Raw genomic sequence first — 24,405 nt, forward strand, 5'->3', positions numbered from 1 at the left:
TATTTATTTACACAAGACTGCACTGCATGTCATTCACTCCTGGAGCTTCCGAGGCAGGAAAACCACCTCATTTGTTTGCGAATCTCAAATGTCACCAGAGACTTTCACAAATTTTACCGAGCAGCTAAAGTTTAGGGGCAGACTCGAGCCTCCATAACGTAGTGAACAACTGGTATTGGGTTACGTGTATCAAACTCTACATGTTTTAAGTTCTGGAGTCTTCCTGTCACCAGCTACAGAGACACTACAGGACCCCCGGCATAAAACTTGGACTTGACTGTTGAGAATACAACCCCAGTTTATATTGGAAATCACAGACTTTTAAGCCAGAATCTGTAGAAACCCCAAATAATAAAAAACAATCAGACAGGTTTTCCACTGTTCTGAAATGATTTAGTGAGAAATGTTAAAGACTAGACTGAGGCTTAATTTGTGCTGCATTCTGCCAACAAGATCAATACCAGCAGTTCTTTGTCTCCATCAAACTGCAAATAAATTTAGTCTTATTGGTTCCTTTAGTCGTTTGCTGTCTTTTAAAGTACTTTTTAATAACTTGTCTGTCAATTTTAAATGAATGTTAAAATTGACTTAGCTTAATTTGACCTTTATAACTTGGACTTTACTAAACTTCATGTTGAAATGAAATCAAGACAGTAAGCATCTCCTCATGCATCTGTGGCTAAAACTTCCACGGATGCCACACAGTTACAGTGCTGATAACAGAAGAGATCAAATAATTTGGTTTCTTATCATGGGTATGCTACATAATTGTAAATAGAAGTTATTGACTTACATTTATTTATCTGCACTTTAGAACTTCTGTTTAAGAGATTTGGCGATGTCGCATCTTTTACTCACCTAACAGGTTTGGGTTTATTCTGCATAGCTGAATTTGACAAGGCATTGCTCAGATTATGAACTACGGCTTGACTGCCTTAAATTGTCAGTTCCAATAAGTAAGTTACCTGAGAAATGACCCAAGGACCATTTTAAAGGAATCAAGAAGCTAGCTGGTAAATTTCTCAGACTATACTTCTTGTGTGTGATGGCTGATTCTGTTTCTAAGTATTCAGCTTTGTGTGTGTTCCATTCAAACAGTGTTTGCAGTTTAGAACTCACACAGGCATGCTGCTGGAGTTTGTGCAGGAGGTGCTTTGCAGGTACGAAGTAGTCCAGGAGATAGCGAAGACTGTCGTGTTGATAGGTCGACTCCAGGACTGAGAAGACCTGGACAATGGATGCAAGACTCAGTAAAAACACTTTGGAGTGAATAGAAAATTAAGCTATTCTCTGAATATCAGATTCTTAGGCACTAAACAGCATTTACTTTAGCAACATTTTTTTTGTGTGCGTGTGTGTATTTTTTGTCTATCAGTGGATTTGTAGAGGGTTTAATTTCCCCTTGAGTGGAAGAATTTGCTCAACCCAGACAGCATATGATCAGTAGTTAAAGCAAGCAAATCACCAAGGCTGTTTAATTTGATCCCTCTTGTTGTATCAAACAGCTTTTTCCATGGCAAGAAAGAAAACTGATTGGAAGCTATGTGACAACTTGGAAAAAAAAAACAATTACAAAGTAAGTAGAGTAACTCTCAATGGTTCAAGCCGTTGCTAAAAAATCTGTTTGTATCCAGAATTTTAAGGAAACAAAGCACCGAAAGCTAAATTAATGCTAGATATAGTTAGGGGTGCTATAATCTAAGAATATTTGGTTATAACTGACTAGATTTGCTTGTGTTATCGAAAAGTCAAGGTGTTCTTGTTGTAGGGTTTCAAATAGGGTTTCTGGTAGAGCAAAGATATGGATAACATGTGCTTAATGGCAATACTGGAGTAGCAGCATTGAATAAATCACAAGCTTGTGTTTTCAGTTAAACTCAGGTTTAAGGTTTAACTTCGCACTTGGTTAGGTTTGGAAACTGCAAACCTCGTTGGATAGTTAGTTAAGATTTTTTTGTTAGATTTAGGCATCAAAGTCTCTTCTGTAAGACTTGAACACCAAAGACTATTTGGTTAGGTTTAGGTACTAAATACTTCTTGGTTAGACTTCTTGGATAGATTTAGGAACTAAAACCTTCTCTGTGAAGTTTAGGTAACAAAGACTACTTGGTCCAATTTGAAAAAAGAAAAAAAGAAATATCTAAGCTGGTTACTAAAAATACTAAAAACTAAAAATTTGAAAACTAGATGGAAAGTCTGTGCTATCCATACAAACCCAACTGCAAAAACAACTCAAAATTTGGCAAATTTCATTTTATTCCTAGAATATATAAAAACATTTTAAATGTTTAAAATGAGCAAAACATATTAGCTCATTTTGAATTCGATTACAGCAACACGTCTCAAAAAAGCTGGGACACCGCCATGTGTACCACAATGTAAACCGAGCTGCTGGAATCGTGGGAGAGGAACATTGTCCTATACTTGTCTACTGGAGGATTCTAGCTGCTCAACAATCCTCGGGTTTCTTTGTTGTGTTTTTCATTTCATGATGCTCCAAATGTTTTCAGTTGGTGAAACGTCTGGACTGCAGGCAAGGCTCTTCAGTACCCTTGTACTACAGTGGCACACTATCTTTATAGATGCAGTTTGCTGCGCTATGCAAGGCCATCCCTGAAAAAGAAGTAGTCCGGATAGGAGCATGTGTTGTTCTGAAACCTGTACACAAAGGCTTTTTTCCCCGCTAATACTGACTATAGACATTTCTGTGCATTTACAGAAGCTGTCTGTTTTGTAATTACATGACAGTACAGGCAATGGCCTACACATTTTACACTGTTATTTCCTACAATTTAAGAAACAGATGTCTTTCATTTACTACAACAGCATGTGGACAGAGATAAACTGTTGAAACTGCACTTCTTTTACTTGTATTAAGAAGAAGAATATGTAGTTAAACCCGATTAAACTTCTTTTGCTGGCAAAAGGGAACGCGTTTGACATCCCCGCCATAGAAGATGGCAGCCTTTCTGGATCATGTTCACATATGGCTTCTTCTTTTGATAAAAGCGCTTTAACGTACATTTGCAGACGGTGATTTCCATGACAGGCCAGAAGATGACAGCCATTCAATATGGATTTTTTATATTCTGACTCTCTAAAAGGCTCTTTTTATATCCAATCGTGTGACTGACCAGTAGGTAATCAACCTAATTAGTTGTAAATGTTCTGCCAGCTGTTTCTTTTCAGAACCAATTACTTTTACTTTTTGTTGACCCTGTCTCTGTGACCCTTTTTGAGGTGCTGCTGCAATCAAATTCAAAATGATGTCATATTTTCATGAAATAGTAAAATTTCTGTGTTCTACTGTGAATAAAATAAAGCTTTAGGAGGTCATAGCATTCTGTTTTTATTTACGTTTTACACAGCCAACATTTTCAGAATTGGGTTTGTACATCACACTGTCTTTGTCTACACAACCCTTGTATATTTCCCTGAAGACGTGCACTGGGATGAAGTTGTGCGCACTAGAGAAATCTACCTGGGAGAGGAGGGGTGGGGCTGTGCTCTCAAAAGGAGGATAAAGCGATGAGAGCGCCCCCTGCACGCAGTCCTCCATTGCCTCTGAACCCTGCGAGAGATAAAGAAAGGGTTAAAAAAGGGGTTTAATTCATCACCGGACACTGAATCAACTGTAATATCCGTTTGTGTTGAACAGCCGGCTCGTGTCTGTTTTTGCTGACGCCCACACGTACACATAAATATACACACATGGTCGGCTCTGAGCTTCCTGCTGTACGGCCTCCAGAGTGTCAAGCATTTCCTCCGAGGCCCAGTAAATGTAGAAACCCCCCAAAACAAAGGTGACTTCACTTCAGTGTGTTAACTCCCTAATACTTAGCTGCACACACACACACATCATAGCACCGGGCAGGTCAGTGAGTTGGAGCATGGAGCACATAACACACTTGGTGTTTATTTTTGTTGGCATGGTAACCTGTAAACCGCCCCCCTCTCCAACTTCTCTTTTTCGCTCTCTACTTTAACATTTCCTCACTGATCCTCCAGCAGCTTCTCTTTCTATTTTATTTAATTTTTTACATCATCTCTATTTTTTTAACCCAACTTTCTTTCTTTCACCTCCCGCCGATTCTCTGAATGTCATCTGACAACAATTACATTGAGATTCTCTGCAACAGCCTGCATAGCGTGTTGAATATCTGCAAAAACCAAAGCAATAGACAGAAAGCAATAAGTTAAAAAAAAGGCTGAGGAGGGGAGAACAGAGTGTGTGGAAAAAAGTGGAGAACGAGAGAGAGAGCCAGGAATGAATGAGCTGGTGGTGTTGTGGGGGCTTTTATGGAAGAAGACCTAGGTTGAACTGTATTTCAGTATTATTTTTTGGGCTTGTTTTTGTGTGCAGAGGAGAGCTGAGGTTTAGCCACAAAGGAGGACAGAATGAGTCGTACAAGAAGGATACCATTTGAAATGTACCTCTTACACAACTTTTTGACTGAAATGCTCTCACAAAATGAAGCAATCAGTTTAAGAAAGATTAAAATATAAAGTCATATCTTATTTGCAACTGTTTTCGATCCAGATCTTGGGAAAAATAGTTGTGCTATTAACTAAAAGCAACAAGGAAAAGAAATGGTGTGGAAAGCGATTACTGTATCCTGCTTTTCAAATGCTGAAAATGAAAAACAAAGTGCATGTGAGATGGTCACAACAAGTCAACAGTATAACTGGGTGGAGTGCTGTTCTGCTGAGGTTATTCAGGGCTGCTCTGGACAGATGTTCGGTTCTGTTTCCTAACTAGTCTTTTGGCTAGAAAGATCATTTCAGTCTGTTTAGTTGAACCCCTGTACAGAGTGGGTGAAAAACTCGACTCTGAAAACCAGAGAGAAGTCAGACACAGACTGCATACGAACATGGCTGTAGTCACCGCGATGTCATGCATGTTGGTGTTTTGAAACTGGATATGACAATCGAGGGGTACACGTGACTGTTAAAATTAGGAATGCTGCAAGTTTATATAATAGCGTGTGGTACTTTGGGCTGCTCCTACTCCATTTCCCTGGGGGTCGCCACAGCGGATGGATAGCATGTTTGACTTGGCACAGATTTTGCACCAGATGCCCTTCCTGACACAATCTTCCCATTTATCTGGGCTTGGGACCAGCACTAGGAGTACACCAACTCGTGACTCCCTCAGTTTGTGTCTCCTAATGGTCTCAAACCAAGGAACAAATGTTAACCACTACACCACGGAGCCCTGTCAGCTGGGAGGTACACCCATCCTCAATTGTACAATTGAACAATATAATGTTCACTTTATAAAATGAACATTTATTGCTGTAAAAAGACTTAGAATTGGCACAGAAGCCCCCCCACCGTAGGGTCTTCACCTATGGACCGGTCTTTAAGATGTCGCGGATAAATACAACAAAATAAAATGATACGACCAAGACAAAAACTGTGGCATTTGGTAAATATAATGATCAACGTGAATTCTCTGTGAAATTGTGTAACTTTATTAGCAGCGCCCTCCTGAAATGCGCCAACAACACTGAGAGTAACATCCTCCTCTCTGCCCCTTAATGCTCTCTGGTCGCTATAGTAATGCATAAATATTTCTTTTAAAATAACACACAACTACAACACGGGAAAAGACACAGGGAAACAGAGTTAACGATAAAAGAAAAAAGAAACCCTGAAAACCATAAATTTTACACCCGAGCCTCAACTCTCGTGGTCCGGTACCAAACGATGGATTGGTACCGGGCCGTTGCTTGGCGGTTGGGGGCCGCTGATATAAAGCACCTTGAGGTGACTGCAGTTGTGATTCTGCACAATTTAAGTAAAAAGGAGTTAAAAATGGGGGGGAAAAGTAAAAAGTGCTGTTTTGCTGTAGATGTATTTATAGTGAAACCTCTTTATGCAACCAGAGGCCAGTAGAAAAAAGAAAAGCAGGTTTAAGGCACAGCTGTGCTGGCTTTACTTTTTCAAAACACAGCTTAGATTTCCATGGGCAGAGCGCTCAGAGGACATGTTTGTTCACTGGTTTTCTTTGAATGAAGCCACTAAATCACCAACAGACTGTCATTTTATTATTTAGTTTCCAGAAAAGAAAATCTTAGTAGACTCAAGTGATATTTTCAGTCTTATTTGACTCAAAAAATGGAAAAGTGTCAGGTTATTAGAATTTCAAACTTTTTAGGCAAATTAATGCAAGTCAAATAGTCTGTTTTATTACCTTAAACAACACTGAAGAATACACTGAATATTGGGTGTAATTAAATGCATTTAGACATGTAGACAAGGTTCGGGATGGCCTGCTTAAGCTCAAACCAAATGTAAGAATAGTGGCTTTAAATGTGGTCTGAGTATTTCAGAAACTGGACAATTTTCCCACACAACCATGTCTCTGGTTTACAGAGAATGATTTGAAAAAAGAGAAAATATCCAGTGTGCAGCAGTTCTCTGGTTGAAGAATACCTTATTAATGCCAGAGGTCAGAGGGGAATAGCCTGGCAGATAGGAATGCAACAGTAACTCAAATAACTATTTGTTTCAACAAAGTATGCGGAAGAGCATCTCTGAACACAGTAACAGAAGACCACGCCGGGTGCCATTTCTATCAGCAAAGAACAAGAAACTGAAGCTACAGATCACACAAGCTCACCAAAAATGGTCTGACGAGGCTACACATGCTACTTCAACATTCAGGTGGTAGGCACAGTGGTGTATAATAGTGTGTGGCACATTTTGGGCCACTTTGAAACAACATTTAAAAGTAGTGCTGTCATCGTTAAAATGATGTTAACGCCATAACCGTATTAACGTGGCAAATCTCCGAGTTACCGCAGATCACCACACTAACATGTTGACGCCGTGCAGCCGCACGCACGGGGTGATCTGCGGTAACTCGGAGATTTGCCACGTTAATACGGTTATGGCGTAAACATCCTTTTAACGGGATTAATGATGACAGCACTATTTAAAAGCCACATCGTGCATCGCCGTTCATGACCTCAGTGGACCCATCTTCTGACGGCTGCTTCCAGCAGAATTACACAGCGTGTCACAAACCTCAAATCTTCTCGAACAGGTTTCTTGAGCTTGTTGATGTGACCACTTTACCTGCACTTTTTCAATGTTAAAATAAATAAATTATAAAAAAATAATTTATTAATTGCAAAAAACACGGTACGACCAATTGTGTGCAGGATTTGTGCTGCCAAAACTGTCTTTGTATAACACAGGGTGTGTATTTGTTTATTCACGATGGTCAACTGTGGACTGTACTATTTTACAGAGCATGCTATAGTAGGTGTAACAGTAGTAAAAAAAATAAAGGCTCAGACAGCCTTCTGGCTCACTGACAGAACATATTGAGTCTAGTAAAAGCACAGCAGGTGGTTCTGAGGATTGCAAGGCAACCCAGCAGTAACTTCCTCTTAACTGAAGCCCTTTTCAAACATCCCCACTAGACAATTCAACAAAACACTAAATTAAAGCAAAAACTAAAAGATGTCAGCTGAAAATCTTGAATGTTTTAATTCTTTTTTGTGTGCTTCCTGTAAGACACAAACATTTCAGTATCATTAGACTCACTGTAAATATTAGCCAGTAAGTGTGCTTAGTCTTTTCTTTGCAAAGCTTTTGTGCTTTGAAGACTCTAAAAGACGCAAATAGGAACAACTTAGCTATTTCAGTCCATCTGGTGCAATAGTGGCCTTTGGGGGACTTCTGCCAGATGAATCATTCACAGTGTGCATGCACCACTCATACTCTTTATTTAAATGTTGCTAAAAAAAAAAAAAGACATATGAGCATCATATTACCTATTTGGGCATTAACTGATATTTAGTGGACAACGTGAATTCACTAGCTGACTTTGTGGCCGACTAGCTAGCCTACAATAATATTTAGTTTGAATGTGCCATGTGCAATTGTATACCACCAGCAACTTTTTTATTTATTTATTTATTTTTTTAAACAGGCTTGAATCTCTTTGTGTTCACAGGCCTGTGCAGACAGCCTTCAACAGGATATACCACTGTTAACATCCACAGAATGGAATTTCTGTCTGGAAGCACAATTATTAAAAATGCACAGTGGAAATGATGTCTAACAGAGGCAGGAAAAGAGCAGCGCTGCTTTTCCACTAAACTGAAAAAGTCCTCGTTAAAAAAAAAAATCAATACTGCTTATTTTCCAGTAGAATCACTGAAATGATGAGTGTTTCTGGGTAAAAGGTGAACACTCTTCTTTTTAACTTTAACTCTTTTGGTACACACAAAGCAAAGCAACAAGGATACATTCGGTAAATCTGATTTGTTGCTGGAATCCAAGACAGTAGAAGACATTCATGTTAAACCTGCTGCCTCTGCTTTGAGGGACTTTAGCTATAATCCAATTACTCTTCAATTGGACAGACACTGACCTTGAAATACAGGTCTTATTTTATAAAATGCTACGTTTTCAACAAATGCAGTCAACTTGCTGATAACTGTGCCCATGGCAAGTTATTACCAAACAAAGGAAACCAAAAATTGATGGAAAACAGAAAATGAAAATAGCTTTCATTTCAGAAGAGCATGAATGGTCGTGCATATATTCGAACATGTACTGTATGTGCAGAAGGATTTTTGTGAGTCAGTTTTTTGAGGCTATATCGAATAATGACTGCACTGTAAAGCCTGATGAATGCTATATATCCACCAATACTTGTGTTCATAAAGCACTACACTCACCAGCCATTTGGTACATGTTGCCAGTAGTGGGTTGGATCGTTTCCGCCTTCCTCTGAAGCCACATCTTTGTGGCAAACATTCCCCAGAGTATCCCAGAAAATATCCCCCACACTATTACCCCATGACATTGTGTGAATTTTAGAATTAGTTTCCTTTTTGTAGCTAATTTAAGTGATAACTAATGCGGTCTACTGCTGCTGTTCAGAGATGCTCTTCTGCATGCTGCATTTTTAACAAGCGGGTATTTGAGTTACTGTTGCTTTTCTATCAGCCTGGCTATTCTCCACTGACCTCTGGCATCAACAAGTCCATTTCACCCAAAGAACTGCCCTCAGTGGATATTTTCTCTTTTTGGACCATCCTGTGTAAACCCCAGAGAGGGTTGTGTGGAAATCTGCAGTTTCTGAAATACTCAGACCAAGTCACTTTCAAAGTCATTTAAACCACCTTTCTTCGTCATTCTGATACTTGGATTGTCTGATACTTGGATTCAGTAGATTGTCATGCTCATGTCTCCAAAATGCTGCCATTTGATTGGCTGATCCAAGTTAACGAGCAGTTGAACAGCTGTACCTAATAAAGTGGCTGTGGAAATAGGAAATAGGAAATATGTAAGAGTACTAAAAAAAACTGAGGTTTGATAAATTACGAATGGCAATGTAGCGTATGCAGATGGGGGAAAAAGCACTACAAAAATGGTCGTGACCAGTCAGTGAATTTCTCTTTTTTTGTCAAAAACCAGCTTGTTTTGTGTTATTTCAAAATGCTTTCACTTGATGAACAGCAACCAGAAACACAAATACCCCGTCTTCTAACTACAACTTACAAAATGATGGGTGACATATTGCTCACTTTGTTTTGGTATTTTAGAGTCTGACATGGTTGAGTCATCTATAAAATCGTGTGCTTTTTCAAGGCAGGACAGTCTGTTTAGTGTGCATCTGTATCCTCATGTTTGTACGGTAAAAAGTGGACACTGTGCGAAATTGGGGTCTGTCATTCTTGAGTCAGACTTCCTGTCTTTCTCTCCCGTACGGCAACTTGTCTTCCACCGATGACTGGCAAAGAGAGAACAATGGAGATATGCAGGAAGGGGTGTAGAAAAACGAGTGAGAACTCAAAAAAATAAGCCTGAGAGAGAAAAATAAGAGCCTGAGAAGTGGTTTCGGAGCTTATGACTGAGCGAGTTGAGAAACAGACTGAAAGAGAGACATTGAGAAGACCAGACAGATTTGCAGTGAGTGGGGGTTCAGACAGAAAGTGAGGGAAAAAAAGAGAACAAAAAAAGGAGGCTGACCAGTGGGAGAGATCGATGGCAAACAAGAGCAGCAGCAACCATGATAGAAACCAGATGTACATGAAGGACAGAGAAAGAGAGGAAGACGATAGAACAGGGAGGGGGCTTCGGTGAATGGAGGAGAGATAGAAAGTGACATGATTAGGAAGAAAACAGGAGAAAGATGCTGACAGGGAAAGAATGAGGAAAAAGAAAAAGTGAAGCGAAGCCAGCAAGGGAAAAAAGGCAGACAGACAAAAGGAGGATGAAGGGGGAAAGGGGGGAGGCCCAACATTGATTTGCTTTCTTAAATAAGCCTGTACAGCCAGATCTGATCTGACCTACTGTAGGTCAATCGGCTTCCAGGGATTTCTTATGGTTTGTTCTAGACTATTTAAGTGCTGAAGGAGTGAGGGCTGTTCTGAATTCATTAACTGCAACATAAAAAAAATCACAAATATAAATGATTAGAATGGGAGTTTCATACATTTTTTTTAAATCATTAGACTTCCAGGAATGTAGAGAATCCCAGAGTTAACAGCTTATGAGCATAGTAATACTCCTGTGGAAAAAACCCTGCTTTTCATGCCTCTCCTCATTTTTGTATATGTTTGAGAAGTCTGCGCAGATGTCTGCTGAGCGAGGGGCAGGGGTTAGCACAAAGTTTGTTGAACTATGACTCTAGCCATCTCTGCAGGCACATGGGGTCACAGCTGACCAGTCTTTGAACTGAAAGATGGACAGAAAACTAATTGGCTGTCTTTTGTTTCTGAATTAACAAATTATATTTCACAAATTAGCCAACATTTCAGGGATATACGCATGTATCAGTCAAACAAATGTCCATCCATTTTCTGCTGCTTATCTGGGTTCGAGCTACTGGGCAGCAGTATGAGCAGATAAGCCCAGACTTCCATCACTCTAGCCATCTCTTCTAGGTCATCCAGGCGGACACCCAGTCCTTCCAAAACCCGTCGAGACACATTTTCCAGTGAGTCCTGGGTCTGCCCCAGGACCTGCCCTGGTAGGAATCGCTGTAATACCTTACCTAGGAGGCATACAGGTGTCCTGATCAGATGCCTGAAGGAAGGAAATTTTGAAGGAAACTAATTTCCGCTTGTATCTGTGATCCCATTCTGTCAGTCACTATCCAGAGCCTGTGACTTTAGGTGACAGTAGGAACAAAGCCTGGCTGGTAAACTTTCATGCTCAGCTCTTTCTTCACCAGGGTCTCCCATGACAAAGTGGAGGGGCCAGACAAGAAAGACTCAGACAACCCTATCACTTCACTATATCTCTAATAACTAAGAGATCTTAATGATCTAATCAATTACAGATCTAATAAACTAGAGATCTAGCGAACCCTTGCGGGGCAGGGTTACTGGGCCCTCACCCTGTGGTAGAGCATCAGGGGAGAGTATTTGGTGGCTTCGCTTTATCCGTAAGAAGCAACATTGATCCATCCCTCTGTGCACCCACCATCCACTGGAGGGCTGTAGGGGTTCGGCTCTTTGGGGATTGGCCTAATTTGTGAATGATTGTAGGCTCTGCCATTTGAACTACAGCCACCCAAAAGCAAATTCATTGATATCAACAATGACTATCATCATTTAAAAATCACATGCTAAATGATTCATAGCTGCATGGACTGTGAATTTTCTCGAGCATAGTCATTTACTCTGAACAAGTTCAGCACTGTTGTTAAGGTGGAAGCAGCACAGCAGTGCCAGCAGAGTGGGAGTGGTAAATACTATGTTGTCTAATGGTGAATGCTCTACACATAAGTGATCAGAATAATGCCACCTTGAAATGAAACCGAAATGGGGGGTTTTTCGGTTTCATTTTGTCACACAGTGGAAATTTGTATTTATCTTGTATATTGTTTTTATTCTGATTTTTAGTGTTTATTTATGAGTGTTTTATTTGCATGGTTTTTAGTGTTTTATGTGACATGGTTTTTATCCACTGTGGACTGGCTGCACATGGGACAAATTAGCTGATAGGGACCACCTGCTGAGGCAGGGGTGTGTCCAGAGGTGGCCTATCAGGACCATTGTTCTGGCCCCTATTTGTTATGTTGCAGGACACCGACGCAAGGGGAGCTGTGGCGGTGGTCGCATCATGGATTCGGGTGCAGAACGCAAGCCGGGCTGGGAAGTGATGGGCCAGCGGAAGGACAAGAAGATGGGTGGCTCTTTCTTGTCTGCTGAAGACAGGGCTGGCGTGGACTCTGCTCTAAAGGAGGAATTCCTGGCCTGCTGATGGACCCATACTGAACATGTGGCCTAATTATAGCAGGGGGGGTTTTAGTGAATGTAGAAAATGGTAGTTTTATGGGTTTTAGAATTGTTTTTAGTAGAGAGCAAACATTTTATTATGTACATTTTAAGGGTGTTTTATTTGTGCTCCCTGGCCTAGTAATAAACTGTTTCTGATCAGACCTGCTCCCTCTCTGTGCCCGTGGTATCTGACTCGCTTGCTCCCCCTTGTATTTTAAAGAATCTTTCTTTTTAGCGTGACATTCTGGCGCGACCGCTTTAGTGTCCGCAGCGCGTTACAATTTCAAGGTGGCATCATTCTGATCCCATATACACAAGGGTCCTTTTTTACCCAGTGCAACAGAATGGCAGCTCACCAGCTTAACTGCCCCTCCACTGATGTACAAACAGTGCTTTGTTATCATTTATTAACACTTAGTATAAGAGTGAAAATGAAAGGATGTCAAATGATTTGGCAACTACTTTGTTTTAAATTCAGACTAAGAGCAAAATTAGATTAAAAAATGTGACACAAACTCTTATTAAGTTAAAAATAGCTAGCTAGATATTATAGTAACAGCAATTTTCTGTTATTGGGAAAGTCTATAAATATATCGGCACTATTCTAATCCTTGGTAAACTGTGATGTCAGCCATGAACACTTTGGGGGATAATAAATGTTCAAAAAAAGAAACCTGTTAACATAAACACCCGTTTACCTCTTTTTTTTTTTTCTTTCCACGTCCACATCAAAAATGCAAATCTGAGTTTCATTAGCAGCTAAACACCATTTGGTTACCACTTAGTTAACATTTTGTCTGCCATTTGGTGCAGAAAGCATGCAGTGGGTTTTATTGGAGCATTCTGGTGTGGCTCTGGGTCCAAAAACAGAAACAGTGAGCTGGACGTTTCTAAAATGCTCACTACAAGAAAACTGCAGACTTTTTAAGCCTTCTGCTCTATGTTCTTTGGTCTAATATTAATACATATTTAAGCAAAAGACCACAATTTTTATCATTTATATTATCGCGGAAAAAGCTAGATTGGTGATTATGAAGTTGGATAAAATGTCCAATAAAAATGGCCCAAACAGCAAGCTGCTGAGCTGAAAAGTAGCCATCCTCGGTCTGTATGCACTCTACGTGTCAGAAACTCTGAACAATCACAGGAAACTTTGTTTGCTGTGATTGACAACATGATTCTGTCCTGTCTGGCTCTTTCTAGTGCAGTTATCTCCACTGAACTGGCACTGCAAGCATGTTTAAACAAACACAGAAAATGGTTTGCTATAGCTTTCATAATACTGTACATATTTTTCTTTTTTTCCTTTTTTTTGATGGATTGCCTTGCCAAACTCAAGGACTGGTACATCCCATTAGTTTCAAAATCAGAGATTTCTGGGCAGAGGGAATGGAATTTTCACAAGGGAGCCCTGCTGTATGTGTTTGAGTGTGTGTCACTTTGTGTTTGCTGATTTATGTTAGCGCCTATGTACATGTGTTTGTTAGCAGCCTTGTTTGCCCCTGAATGGGAATGCACCCTCATTGTCCACCTTGTTAGGTATTCAACTGTTGGTCAGCGTAAATATTTTTAATCAGCCAAGCAAATGGTAGAAACTGACTTTGACAAGATGGAGTTTTAAAGTTTAGACTGAGCATCAGAATTGGGGAGAAAGGTGATTTAAGTATTTGAATGTTGATGTCAGACAGGCTGGTCAGAGTATTTTAGAAACTGCTGATGTACTGTTATTTTCCCACACAGCCTCTACAGAGAACAGTCTGAAAAAGAGAAAATATCCAGTCAGTTCTCTGGGTGAAAATGTTTATGTCAGAAGTCAGATGAAAATGGCCAGAATTCTTCAAACTGTAACAGTAACTCAAATAACTACTCATTACAACCACAGTATGCAGAAGAGCATCTCTTCAGCAGCAGAAGATTACGCCAGAAGCTACACCATGTCGAAAAGCTCAAAGCATCTCAAACTGGTTTCATGAACATGAAAGTAAGTTCACTGTACTCAAATGGACTCCAGTCAGACACACACAGTCAGACAGATCGCAATCCAGTAGAGCATCTTTGCGATGTGGTGGAATGGCAGCCACATCATGGAAGTGCAGCCAGCAAATCTGCAGCAACCATGTGATGCCGTCATGTCAACACGGACCAAACTCTGTAAGGAATGTTTCCAGCAACTTGTTGCACCAATTTAGAATTAAGGCAATTCTGGAAGCAAAAACGGCTCCAACCCAGTGCTACAAAGATGCAGCTGATAGAGTATCCAGTGAGTGTCCATGCGCAATCACGTTTTTGGTGGGCTTTTTGTTACATAAACTCTTATGAGCACAGTACTGTGGGAAAAGTTTGATTTCTCTCCACGTAACGCTTTACTGTGACTCTGTGTTTTCGTGTGTACATCTGTTACTGTTTTCCATTCTAAACTGTCCCAACTGGGGATCGAGGAGAACAAAACTGCACAGCACATGTTCGTCCTTCCCCGAGGTCCATGCCATCCCTTGTTCCTCCTTTCTCTGCTCCCTCCCCCTTTTCCCCTCTCTCCAGCTTTTTCTCCCAGGTCCAGTGTGGAAAATGCAGCATCACTGAAACCACCACCGCTGCTCTCCAAGTCTCCTAAAAAAAAAAAAAAAGTAACCCTACCCTTCTCTTTTATTCTCTTCCTTCCCTGCACAGCTCTCCCTTTTTTTTCTGCTCTCTCTCTTCCTCTCCCTGCCAAACTGCTCCACCCAACTCGCAGAAGTTGAAATACAGTCACAGACTTTCTTTGTTAACTTGGCATCCTCTTGATTTAACTTCTCATCAGACACATTTGCATGTGTTTGCCATCTCCCAGTCTGTCTGCCTCTGTATGTCACTGATCAGACCATAAGTGGGAGGAGATGGTTAGTCAAACTCCCAAGAGATGCAACAGAGGACTCTTTTCACTTTAGAGGCAGTCCCTTACTCCCTCCGCAAGTCGGCCACAAAAATCACCAACGTCACACATTTTAAATCGTATCATTATGATTTAGAGCCATTGGGATCTAAGCTGAGCGTTGTAACTGCTGACTAAACATCTTCTCAAATCAAGAGCAAGCCTTTGTCAGAGATGAATGAGGGATCCTTCTTCTTGTTCAGTTTAAAATGCACATGTGTGATCATCTATGCACTAGTCATGCATTCAAGAAGTAAAACAAGATCATTTATATCCATGGGCATAAAAGTTACACAAAAACATTGTGACAATGACGACTGGTCAATACCAGTAAAGATTTCTACACACAAAAACAAAAAACAAAACAGGGGACTTACCATGACTTCAGTCAGGAATTCCTACGTAGTCTTCGGGTCCTTTCCTGAATTCATTTCCTCTGCGCATTCTCCGCAAAACTTTCTCTTTGTCTCAGTTACAATAATCAAGCTGCAACTCCTTTACTTTATAGGTTCGTGTCCCCTTCAAAGCTCGCCTTCTGTAAGATTTCGGCACTTGAGGAGCAGCTCTCCTCCCCTCTCTTTCCCTTCCACTTCCACACTGTCTCGCTGTATTTCCCAGCCTGGGAATGTCCGAGCTGCACTGCTTCCCCCACCCCTCCTCTCTCCTGCCCGGCAGTCCCACGCACCCCACACCTCCCTCTCCTCTTCCTCCTCTCACCTAACAAGAGAACTACAGTCCCTCTCTCTCCTCTCAAACTTTCCATTTCCCCCAGTGGTAACTTAAATGAATGCACAATGAAAAACCGTTACCCCACCCAGCCACCAGCCACTAGAAACCTCTGATGTTTTATTGTGAGCTTCTATTCTAAGGGCAGATAAGCTAAGTGAGTCTGTGTGCAATCAAATGTAGCACACTGGCAGCTGAACCAGTGGGCTCAGTTTAGGGCCCATCCTATGTACAGTTCAAACTTTTAGGGGGGCTCAGCTCCCAGTCAATGTAGGTGTTTCACATTTGCAAACCTCAATTCATTTGGATAAACTTTACAATGCTACCTTCAGAAGCAAACTAATTTGTCAGATGGCCTATTGCAATGTCCAAGAATAATTCAGAGTGAATAATCAGGGATTTCAATACAATCCACCCGTTTTAAGGTGGAGCCTTTAATTATCAAACCCGAGGCAAAGGCTCAGAAGTTAAAGAAGTATTTGTGGAAAAGTGGATACGATGAGAAACATGCACAACATTATTTCAGTCTCTTAACCACAAACCCCATGATATACAACAGCATTATTCAAGTACTGACACTGGAAAATCTCCCTGCCACTTCACAGACTTGCACACGAAGTAAAGTGGCAATAGAGTTGTTTTTAAATGAATAAAAAACCCTCCGTCTATGCACACTCAGCACAGAGCATCATGTAGCACATTTTCACGAGTGGAGAATACATTTGTAGCTCCTCTTCCTCTGTCTCTTCCTCACATCCCCCGTGAGCAGTGCTTTAAGTGGCCCAAAAGAGGTGCCGGTACTCTATTCTTTTTCCGCCTCCCCTGAGGTAACAACAACTATATTGAATGGGTTTTATATACAACAGTCAACAGACAACCTTATACAAAATAATAAATCATTTTATTAGTTTGTGGATTTGCTTGAGCTAGAAAGAGCTACTGAACATAAATAAAATGTGCAAAAAGGTATTGAAATTTTTTTTTAACAAAATGTATATAAAATAAATTATAAAATAATTTGTATTTTGCTCTCTCTCTTGAGTCCCTGCTGGTATCAGCAGCAGCACTTGTAAAGTGTACCTGCAGAGCTTGGTAGTTCTCCCATACTGCTTTCACTGTTCTCTCACTTGAAGCAACCCAACGCACTGATAAAACACGGCCTATCACAAGGAGACGTTGTCCAACATTGTGAGCACTCTCGGTTAACTCCCTTTGGTTTTTTGGTGATGCGAGAGGGAGTAAAGCTGATCTAAGAATATTTTAAAGTGGTTGATTCCTCCTACCTCCTTCAAAACATCACAAACTGCCAGTTCCAGTCTGTGATTGGAACAATGCCAGACAAACAGGTAAGGGAATTTGGAACAAAGCTGCGCAGCAACTCCTGCTTTCCTCCCAAGCATCACTGAGGCTCCATCACAAGCAAATGCCAACAAATGTTCCTGTAGGTAGTGAGGGTCAAAGCCATTATTATGAAGACATCCTAACAGTGCTTCAGTGATGTCCTTTGCTGTGGTCCCCTGCAGCTCAATCAGTTCAAAAAATATTGTGTCTGGATTTTCAGTGGAAATAGCTGACCGCAGGCACACGACAAGCACAGACTTTCCACTTATTGTAGTGGATTCATCAGTGAGCACACACAATTTTCTTTCATTCATCACTATGTCATTGACTACCTTCTTTTTCATTTCAGCTGCAATGTGATCCAGTATATTTGCACATGAGTTATTAGAGTGCAGAACTCTGCCCATCTTGACACCATTTAAGACTTGCAACTGGACATCTATTGGCATGTCTGTAAAGGGACGCCCATGCTTGCCAATCTTATAAGCTGCTCTAAACACATTGAAGTTGAAGCGTAGTCAGCCTTTCTCACATCTTCAATGTGTTTTTGCATTGTATTTTGTGTTGCCTTCTCTTTTATTTCAACTGCTTTCTTGTGATAAATTGAGTCTCTGTGCTCTTTTATTTTCTTTCGTAGTGAGTTTTGTTGTGCAGCCTTGTCCCTTCCAAAAGACGAGATTAAGCACCCACTCCACTCCTGCGACACTCTCTGCCCTTGCTGCATGTCCACGCGAGCACAAACTTGACTACACACACTACAACCCAACTTTTGATTTCTGCTGATCAGCCACTTGTAATTTGTGGAGAAATACCGGACTTGTGCTTGGGACCAACATTCTGGCCACTCATGCTCGCTAACGCGGCTGTTGTCATCGGTAGAAATGGTGTCATTCTCGTCCTCGTCGTCGCAAAAAGTGCCGTCGTCCGCGGCTGCGGCACTGGTGCAGCTTTCATTAGCTTGCGTCTGACCTGCAGCGATATCATTCTGGCTCGGTGGGGTGTCAGCCAGCGAGTCCTCTGATTCTGACCTTGTTCTTTTACTACTCAGAGTCTGAAGCCAGGAGAGCATATTAAGTGTTCATTGTTTTTGTATTTTAACCGAGCAGCTGTTTGCGCGTTTTACACACCCTCTCCGGACCACGTTGAGTTGTTGACATGACAACGGCAAAAGCGACGCATGCGCTTTTCACTTTAAAACACATTGGTGTATGGGTAATGTAGTCTCTGCTCTCGGTGGGACGAATTAGGAAGCGTGCTTGTGAAGGGCGCTCTGAAAAGCGGCAGCGCAGCCAAACGATTATAACAGATGTGCAAATGAGAGTACCGGTACGCTAAAAGCACGTTCTGGGCGCATGGAGAGGTGGCGGTACTCTCAAGAGCTATATTTAGAAGTGGCGGTACTGAGTACCGGCGCATACCGGCCCACTTAAAGCACTGCCCGTGAGGCCTTGTTTGTTGTTGGTACTTCTGTTCAGCTAACATGTCGTTAATTTCAGACACTTTGCAGCATCTATTTTTTAGTCTTTATTCTTTTCTCTCAGCTTTCTACCTCCAGCTTTTCACTACTTCCACCTAACTTTTTCTACAAGCTGAGAAGGTGTGGGAGGAACCGGTTTGCATTAAGAGATTTGATTGGGCAATCCAGTGTCAGTAATGAAAATGAACCAATAGGCTGTTGTACAGCGGGTGCACATTGGCCCACAGGGAAAGGCCCTGTATGGCAGATAAGCAGCCCTGCTGTAGACCAAACATTACCCACGTGGGCCCAGCCTACAGTACTTTGATAACCGAATAAGAGTTTAATTCAAATCATGCTGCATCTAAATTTAAAGTTCTCCCTAATACGAATCTCTCTATATAAACTTCTTGACTCAGAGTCATCCAGAACAAATAATGCTGGATATATAAACCACTATAGACCTGCCGGTGATTAATTAAGCCTATAAATCATAATGGAGGTTATTTCTCCCCCGAAGTTTATTCACTTTGAGGATGAGCAGAATGAGCTAAATTAAAAGTCAGCTTTGTTTAAGGTTTGGATCACATTTTAGCTTTGAGATGACTCACAGTTTCTCATATGTTTTTACTGGATCTTTTCACTGAAAAAAGCACCGCACTGGTGGTTTTACTGTGCTTAATTTAACCGTAAGGGTTTGTGTTATGGATCGAGGAGGAACGATCTCAACCACTGCATCAGCGCCCCCCTGTGTTGTGTGTATGATATTGCAATTATGGAAAACCAGACAACGATGAGGAGCAAAGCGACACTGTACTGCCAAAGTATTCTCTCATGTGCCTTCACATGCACATGAACTTGAGTGACATCCCATTTTTAATCCATATTGTTTAATGTGAACATTTAATATTTGCAGCTAAAACAGCACCAACTCTTCTGGAGAGGCTTTCCACCAGGTTACAAGTGTGTTTATGGGAATTTTAGATCATTCGAGCACGTTTGTGAGGTCAGACATGGATGTCGGAATGAAAAGTCCTGGCTGTGCTCTGACTAATCCCAAAGTTTGTTTCTTTTTTTCTTTTTTTAAGGCTTTCAAGTGTTCCACACCAAACTCACTCATCCATGTCTTTATGGACCGTTTCTTGCCCACTGCTGTGCAGTCATGTTGGAACAGCAGGGAGCCATCCTCAAACTGTTCTCACAAAGTTGGCTGGATGAAATTGTCCAAAATTGTCTTGGGATGCTGAATCATTAAGAGTTCCTTTCAAACTAAAGGGCCGAGCCCAACTCCTTAAAAACAACCCCAAACGTTGGTGACCTCTGTGTTCTATGCCTCAGCAACTGCTGACTCCGCTCTGTGATTTTACGTGTCCTACCACTTCACGGCTGAGTTGCTGTTGTTCCCAGTTGCTTCCTCATTGTTATAATACCAATAACAGCTGACTGTGGAATAATTAGTAGCAAGAAAATTTCACATCTGAGCTTCTAAGAGCGATGCCGTTCTTTCACAGACGTTTGTAGAAACAGTCTGCATTTTGTACACCTGTGACCATTAAAGCAATTGGAACACCTGAATTCAATAATTTAGTAATTCTTCAAACTAAAACTAAACTGAAATCTAAAACTTGATGTGAAAAAACTTGTTAGCTTATGAAAATAAATATAAATGAAACTAGACATTAAAAAGAGAAAAGAAAAACTAACTGGACTAGAAAACTAAAATAAAAACAGTGAGGAGATATTTTTAGTCTTTTTAATAACACACGTAATTGTGTTATGTGTGCAGGCCAGAAAGACTTTAATGATCTAGAGATGAAATAATATTAATACTAATTATAATACTAATAACGATAATGATAATGATAACAATAGTAGCAATAATATAATGCACTACAAATTAGAGGAGTGTCATTTCAAAGGAGTGACTGAGCTTACACCTGGCAGAGACACCAGGCAAGCAGGACAGGCAGAACCAGTTCAGGCCATTTTCAAACGTTGGGTGTGTTCGTCGTCACTCATTTTATGTTACACACTTGTCAACACATATTACTCACCTGTTCCTTTTAAGCTACATGGCTGTGCCACACCTAAAGTAATGCTAGATACAATTGAAAGAATTTGACCTTTTGATTTGCGTTTACATTTCTTTCTATGTGCAACTGTTTCAAAGCATGCCTTTTAGAACTGGATCATATAAAACAACAACAGCAGAAATATTTAGACCATGACATTTTGCCTTATTCTGCCTCTGTGCATCACTACAAAAACATTTCAGAACAGACAGTTGGGATGTAACTGACCTGCACGCTTTCAGTTCAAATTCAACAAAAATCCTGATTTAACTGTTTGGGAATCACAGCCAGATTCCATTTGGTGCAGAAACATCCTACAGAACCTTCCACGGAATAATTTACATCATTACAGCAATGAAAGGCATCAAATTAAAACCTTGTTTAGTCTTAAAAACATGCATTTCAGTATACACAATACACACAATAATTCATTGAAAACCACTCGCTTCCTCTTAGGGATCCTAGGACGGAGCAAAATATATAAACACAATGCTTATCATAGCCTATGAAGTTTAACCTGTTGTACTCAAGGAGTTATTTATCATCTATGGGATGAGTTGTGTTTGCAACTTAAAGCATGTATTAACTTTGTCATTACACTAACTTACACTAACTTTGTCATTGGTAGATGTATATTTTTTAGCTAAGAGGACAAAAAAAATCTATTTATTCATGAAGGACATAGCAGTACACAGAAAATCCTGGTTTTCCCCCAGGATATAAATGCAGCACGAGTTTGTGGATGTGTGGTTTGAAAGTCTCAAACGTCGCTCATACCACAGTGAAGAAAAAACCACCAGCACAGTGCAATTTAAGCATTTAACATAAGATAGCCTTTTATTTCACTATTTACAAAGACTTTATAATGTAGAACTCAGTTCGTCGTAGGGTGAAGAGGAGACAAGCAGAGGGCCGAGGTGGCATCCGGCTGGAGGTTAAGATCCGATCCAATCCCCGCACAACAACTTCTTTAAACAAGTCAATAAGCCCTCTTCACCTGTCTCAAGAGCCAACACACACACACACACACACACACACACACACACACACACACACACACACACACACACACACACACACACGCACACACACACACACACACACACGCACGCACGCACCAAATGTGCACCAGGAATTAACTGTAATTAACCACATTTTTAAAAAAGCTAAGCCAATAGCCACACCCACGTCTGGTTACTGTCATATCTGCTGAATCAGGACTTTATTTAGAGTCTGTCTGACAAAGTGAAGCAGGCTAAAGTAGAACATCATGACACAATCTAAAGAAACAGGTGAAAAACAAAGTTATTGACAGCTATCAGTCTCAAAACGGTTACAAAACCTTTCTCAAATTGTGGGACTGTTTAAACCACAGTGAGCGCTTTTATCCACAAACAAAGAAAACCTGGAACAGTGGTGAAGCTTCCCAGGAATGACCGAACTACCAAATGAGTCATCCAGGAGGTCACAAAAGACCCCAGAACCACATCTAAAAAATTGCAGGCCTCACTTGCCTCGGTTTAGGTCAAAGTTCATGATTCAACAATAAGAACGAGACTCGACAAAAATGCTGTCTATAGGAGAGCTCAGGGACAAAACCACAGCTGAGCCAGAAAAACACAAAGGCTCGTCTCACATTTGACAAAAAACATCTTAATGAAGCGCTTGGATTTTGGATAAAGTTCTGTGGACTGATGAGACATGGAATGATTGCTCTTGTCAGATTACCTAGCCCGAATACTACAGAAACTGCTGATCTACTGATTTTCCACAGAAAAATCTCAAAGGTTTACAGAGAATAGTCGGAAAAAGATCAAATATCCAGTGAACATCAGTTCTTTAATGAGAATGCCTGGTTGATGTGCTACTTTGAGCTGACAGGAAGGCAACAGGAACTCAAATAACCATTTTTTTGGGTTTGGTTTTATAACAAATGTATGCAGAAGAGCATCTCTGAACCACTAACATGTCAAAACTTTGAAGCAGATTGACTACAGCAGCAGAAGACCGCAGTGAGCGCTGCTCCTGTCAGCTATGAGAAAACCATTACTTACAATGACGTCAGTCAGGAATTCCTACAAAATCTTCCTCTCCTTTCCTGGATTTGCTGCCTCTACACAATCTCCACAAAACTTTCTCGACCTACATCTAATCAAGCTGCAAATCCTTTATTTATTTAGTAAGATTTCAGCGCTCCTCTCTTCCACACTCTCCTGCTGGATTTCTTAGCCTGGAAACGTCTGAGCTGAACATTTTCCCTCCTCTGCCCAGCAGCCCCCCTCCCCCCTTCTCACCTAACAAAAACACCAGAGTCCCCTCACAAACTTTCCCCCAAGTGCTGTGAGGTTCTTTAACCTCAGTGGCAGATGCACTAACAGAAAATTGTTGTGAATACTCCCTTAAATATTAACTGCAGCAATGCCTGCACATGTTCGGTGCACTACAGACATGATTCATGTCGTATGCCATGTAACAGACCTGTAGGAGAAAAATAAGATAATGATTTATAAGCCTATAAATCATGCTAACATTAATTAAAGAGTTTTACTGTAACGTTTTGTAAGTATATTCAGTCAGAATGGGGTAAATCAAAAGTCAGCCTTGCCTAAAGTTTTGGATCACTTTTTAGTTTTGAGATGACTCACAGTTTCTTATATTTTTTATTGGTTCATTTCACTGAAAATAGCACCGCAATAGTGGCTTTGCAGCTGCTAAATTTAACTTTAAGTTTTGATGTTTAAAACCGAGTGAGGAGAAACGCTTTGATCTGAAACACTACAACAGCGCCCCCCATGTGCTTGCAATTATTATAATACAAAGGATGGAAGGCAGACGATGCCAAGGAGCGGGGTTACTAAAACTAGCTGTGAACCCTCCCCCCAGACACAGACACAAAAAACCCCAAACTTAAAAACATTAAAAACATCTCTGGCTGCATCAGCGCCAGAGATGCTGGCAGGATCAGCACAGGGCTGGATCATCACTGGCCAGAATCTATCCTCCCATAGACTCTTCTATGGGACTCTTCTGCCATATTATTGCTCTATATAAACAGTTTAGACATTAAATAAGAATTAATTTAACAGCAGAAATAAAACAATGCACAGTTTGATACACAAGTATAGTTTCAAACGAGTGACTCAGCCTGCACCAGACACAGACACGAGACAAGAAGGACAAGTTAGACCAGGTGAATCATTACTCAACTTTACACTGATTCAACCTGTCCTAATTTTTTGGGTGTATCTGTCCTTACTTGGTTTATATTAGAACTTGTCAACGTGCTTCAGTTAACACATTACTCAGATATGGGAGTTGCACGCTCCCTGAAACTACAGGATTGTACCACACCTAAAGAAATGTAACAGAAACACGTGCCCTGTTGATCTACAATCACAATGTTCCCTTTGTGTAATTGTGTCCTTTTAGAACTGGGTCATTTCATTCCCAAGTCAACGCGTCACACAAGAACCAGTCATCAGAAAACAGATCCATCATCCAGGGTACCACAGCTCATTGCTGTTTCTCTGCAGAATGGATATTTTGCTTTTAAACATCGATATGTCCCATAATGCTGTTCTCACAGTTGGCTGCAGAAAAAAATATTGTGCTGGGAAAAAACAAGGTTGCAGGTTTAGATTGTGAAAA

The 24,405-nt window shown here is 40.7% G+C and overlaps 1 protein-coding gene and 1 pseudogene across 1 annotated transcript in view; both read right to left on the bottom strand.

Annotated features, from left to right (window-relative positions):
• The window catches only part of arhgef40 (Rho guanine nucleotide exchange factor (GEF) 40), a 46,986-nt gene extending 31,182 nt beyond the window's left edge, over positions 1-15,804 (bottom strand). Inside the window, exons 1-3 of the mRNA XM_085396835.1 lie at positions 15,540-15,804; positions 3,482-3,571; positions 1,120-1,227 (exon numbers count right to left, since the gene is read on the bottom strand). Coding sequence (XP_085252961.1) covers positions 1,120-1,227; positions 3,482-3,571; positions 15,540-15,542 — 201 coding nt within the window. The 5' untranslated portion in view covers positions 15,543-15,804. The remainder of the gene's footprint in view (positions 1-1,119; positions 1,228-3,481; positions 3,572-15,539) is intronic.
• Positions 15,805-17,090: 1,286 nt separating this feature from the next.
• On the bottom strand, positions 17,091-18,711 carry LOC146674534 (E3 SUMO-protein ligase KIAA1586-like; annotated as a pseudogene).
• Between the last annotated feature and the right edge of the window lie 5,694 nt (positions 18,712-24,405).

The sequence above is a fragment of the Rhamphochromis longiceps genome, linkage group LG3, assembly GCF_057381845.1.
Source record: "Rhamphochromis longiceps isolate RC_006_pf linkage group LG3, R_longiceps_female_GT1.1, whole genome shotgun sequence".
NCBI classification, from domain to species: domain Eukaryota; kingdom Metazoa; phylum Chordata; class Actinopteri; order Cichliformes; family Cichlidae; genus Rhamphochromis; species Rhamphochromis longiceps.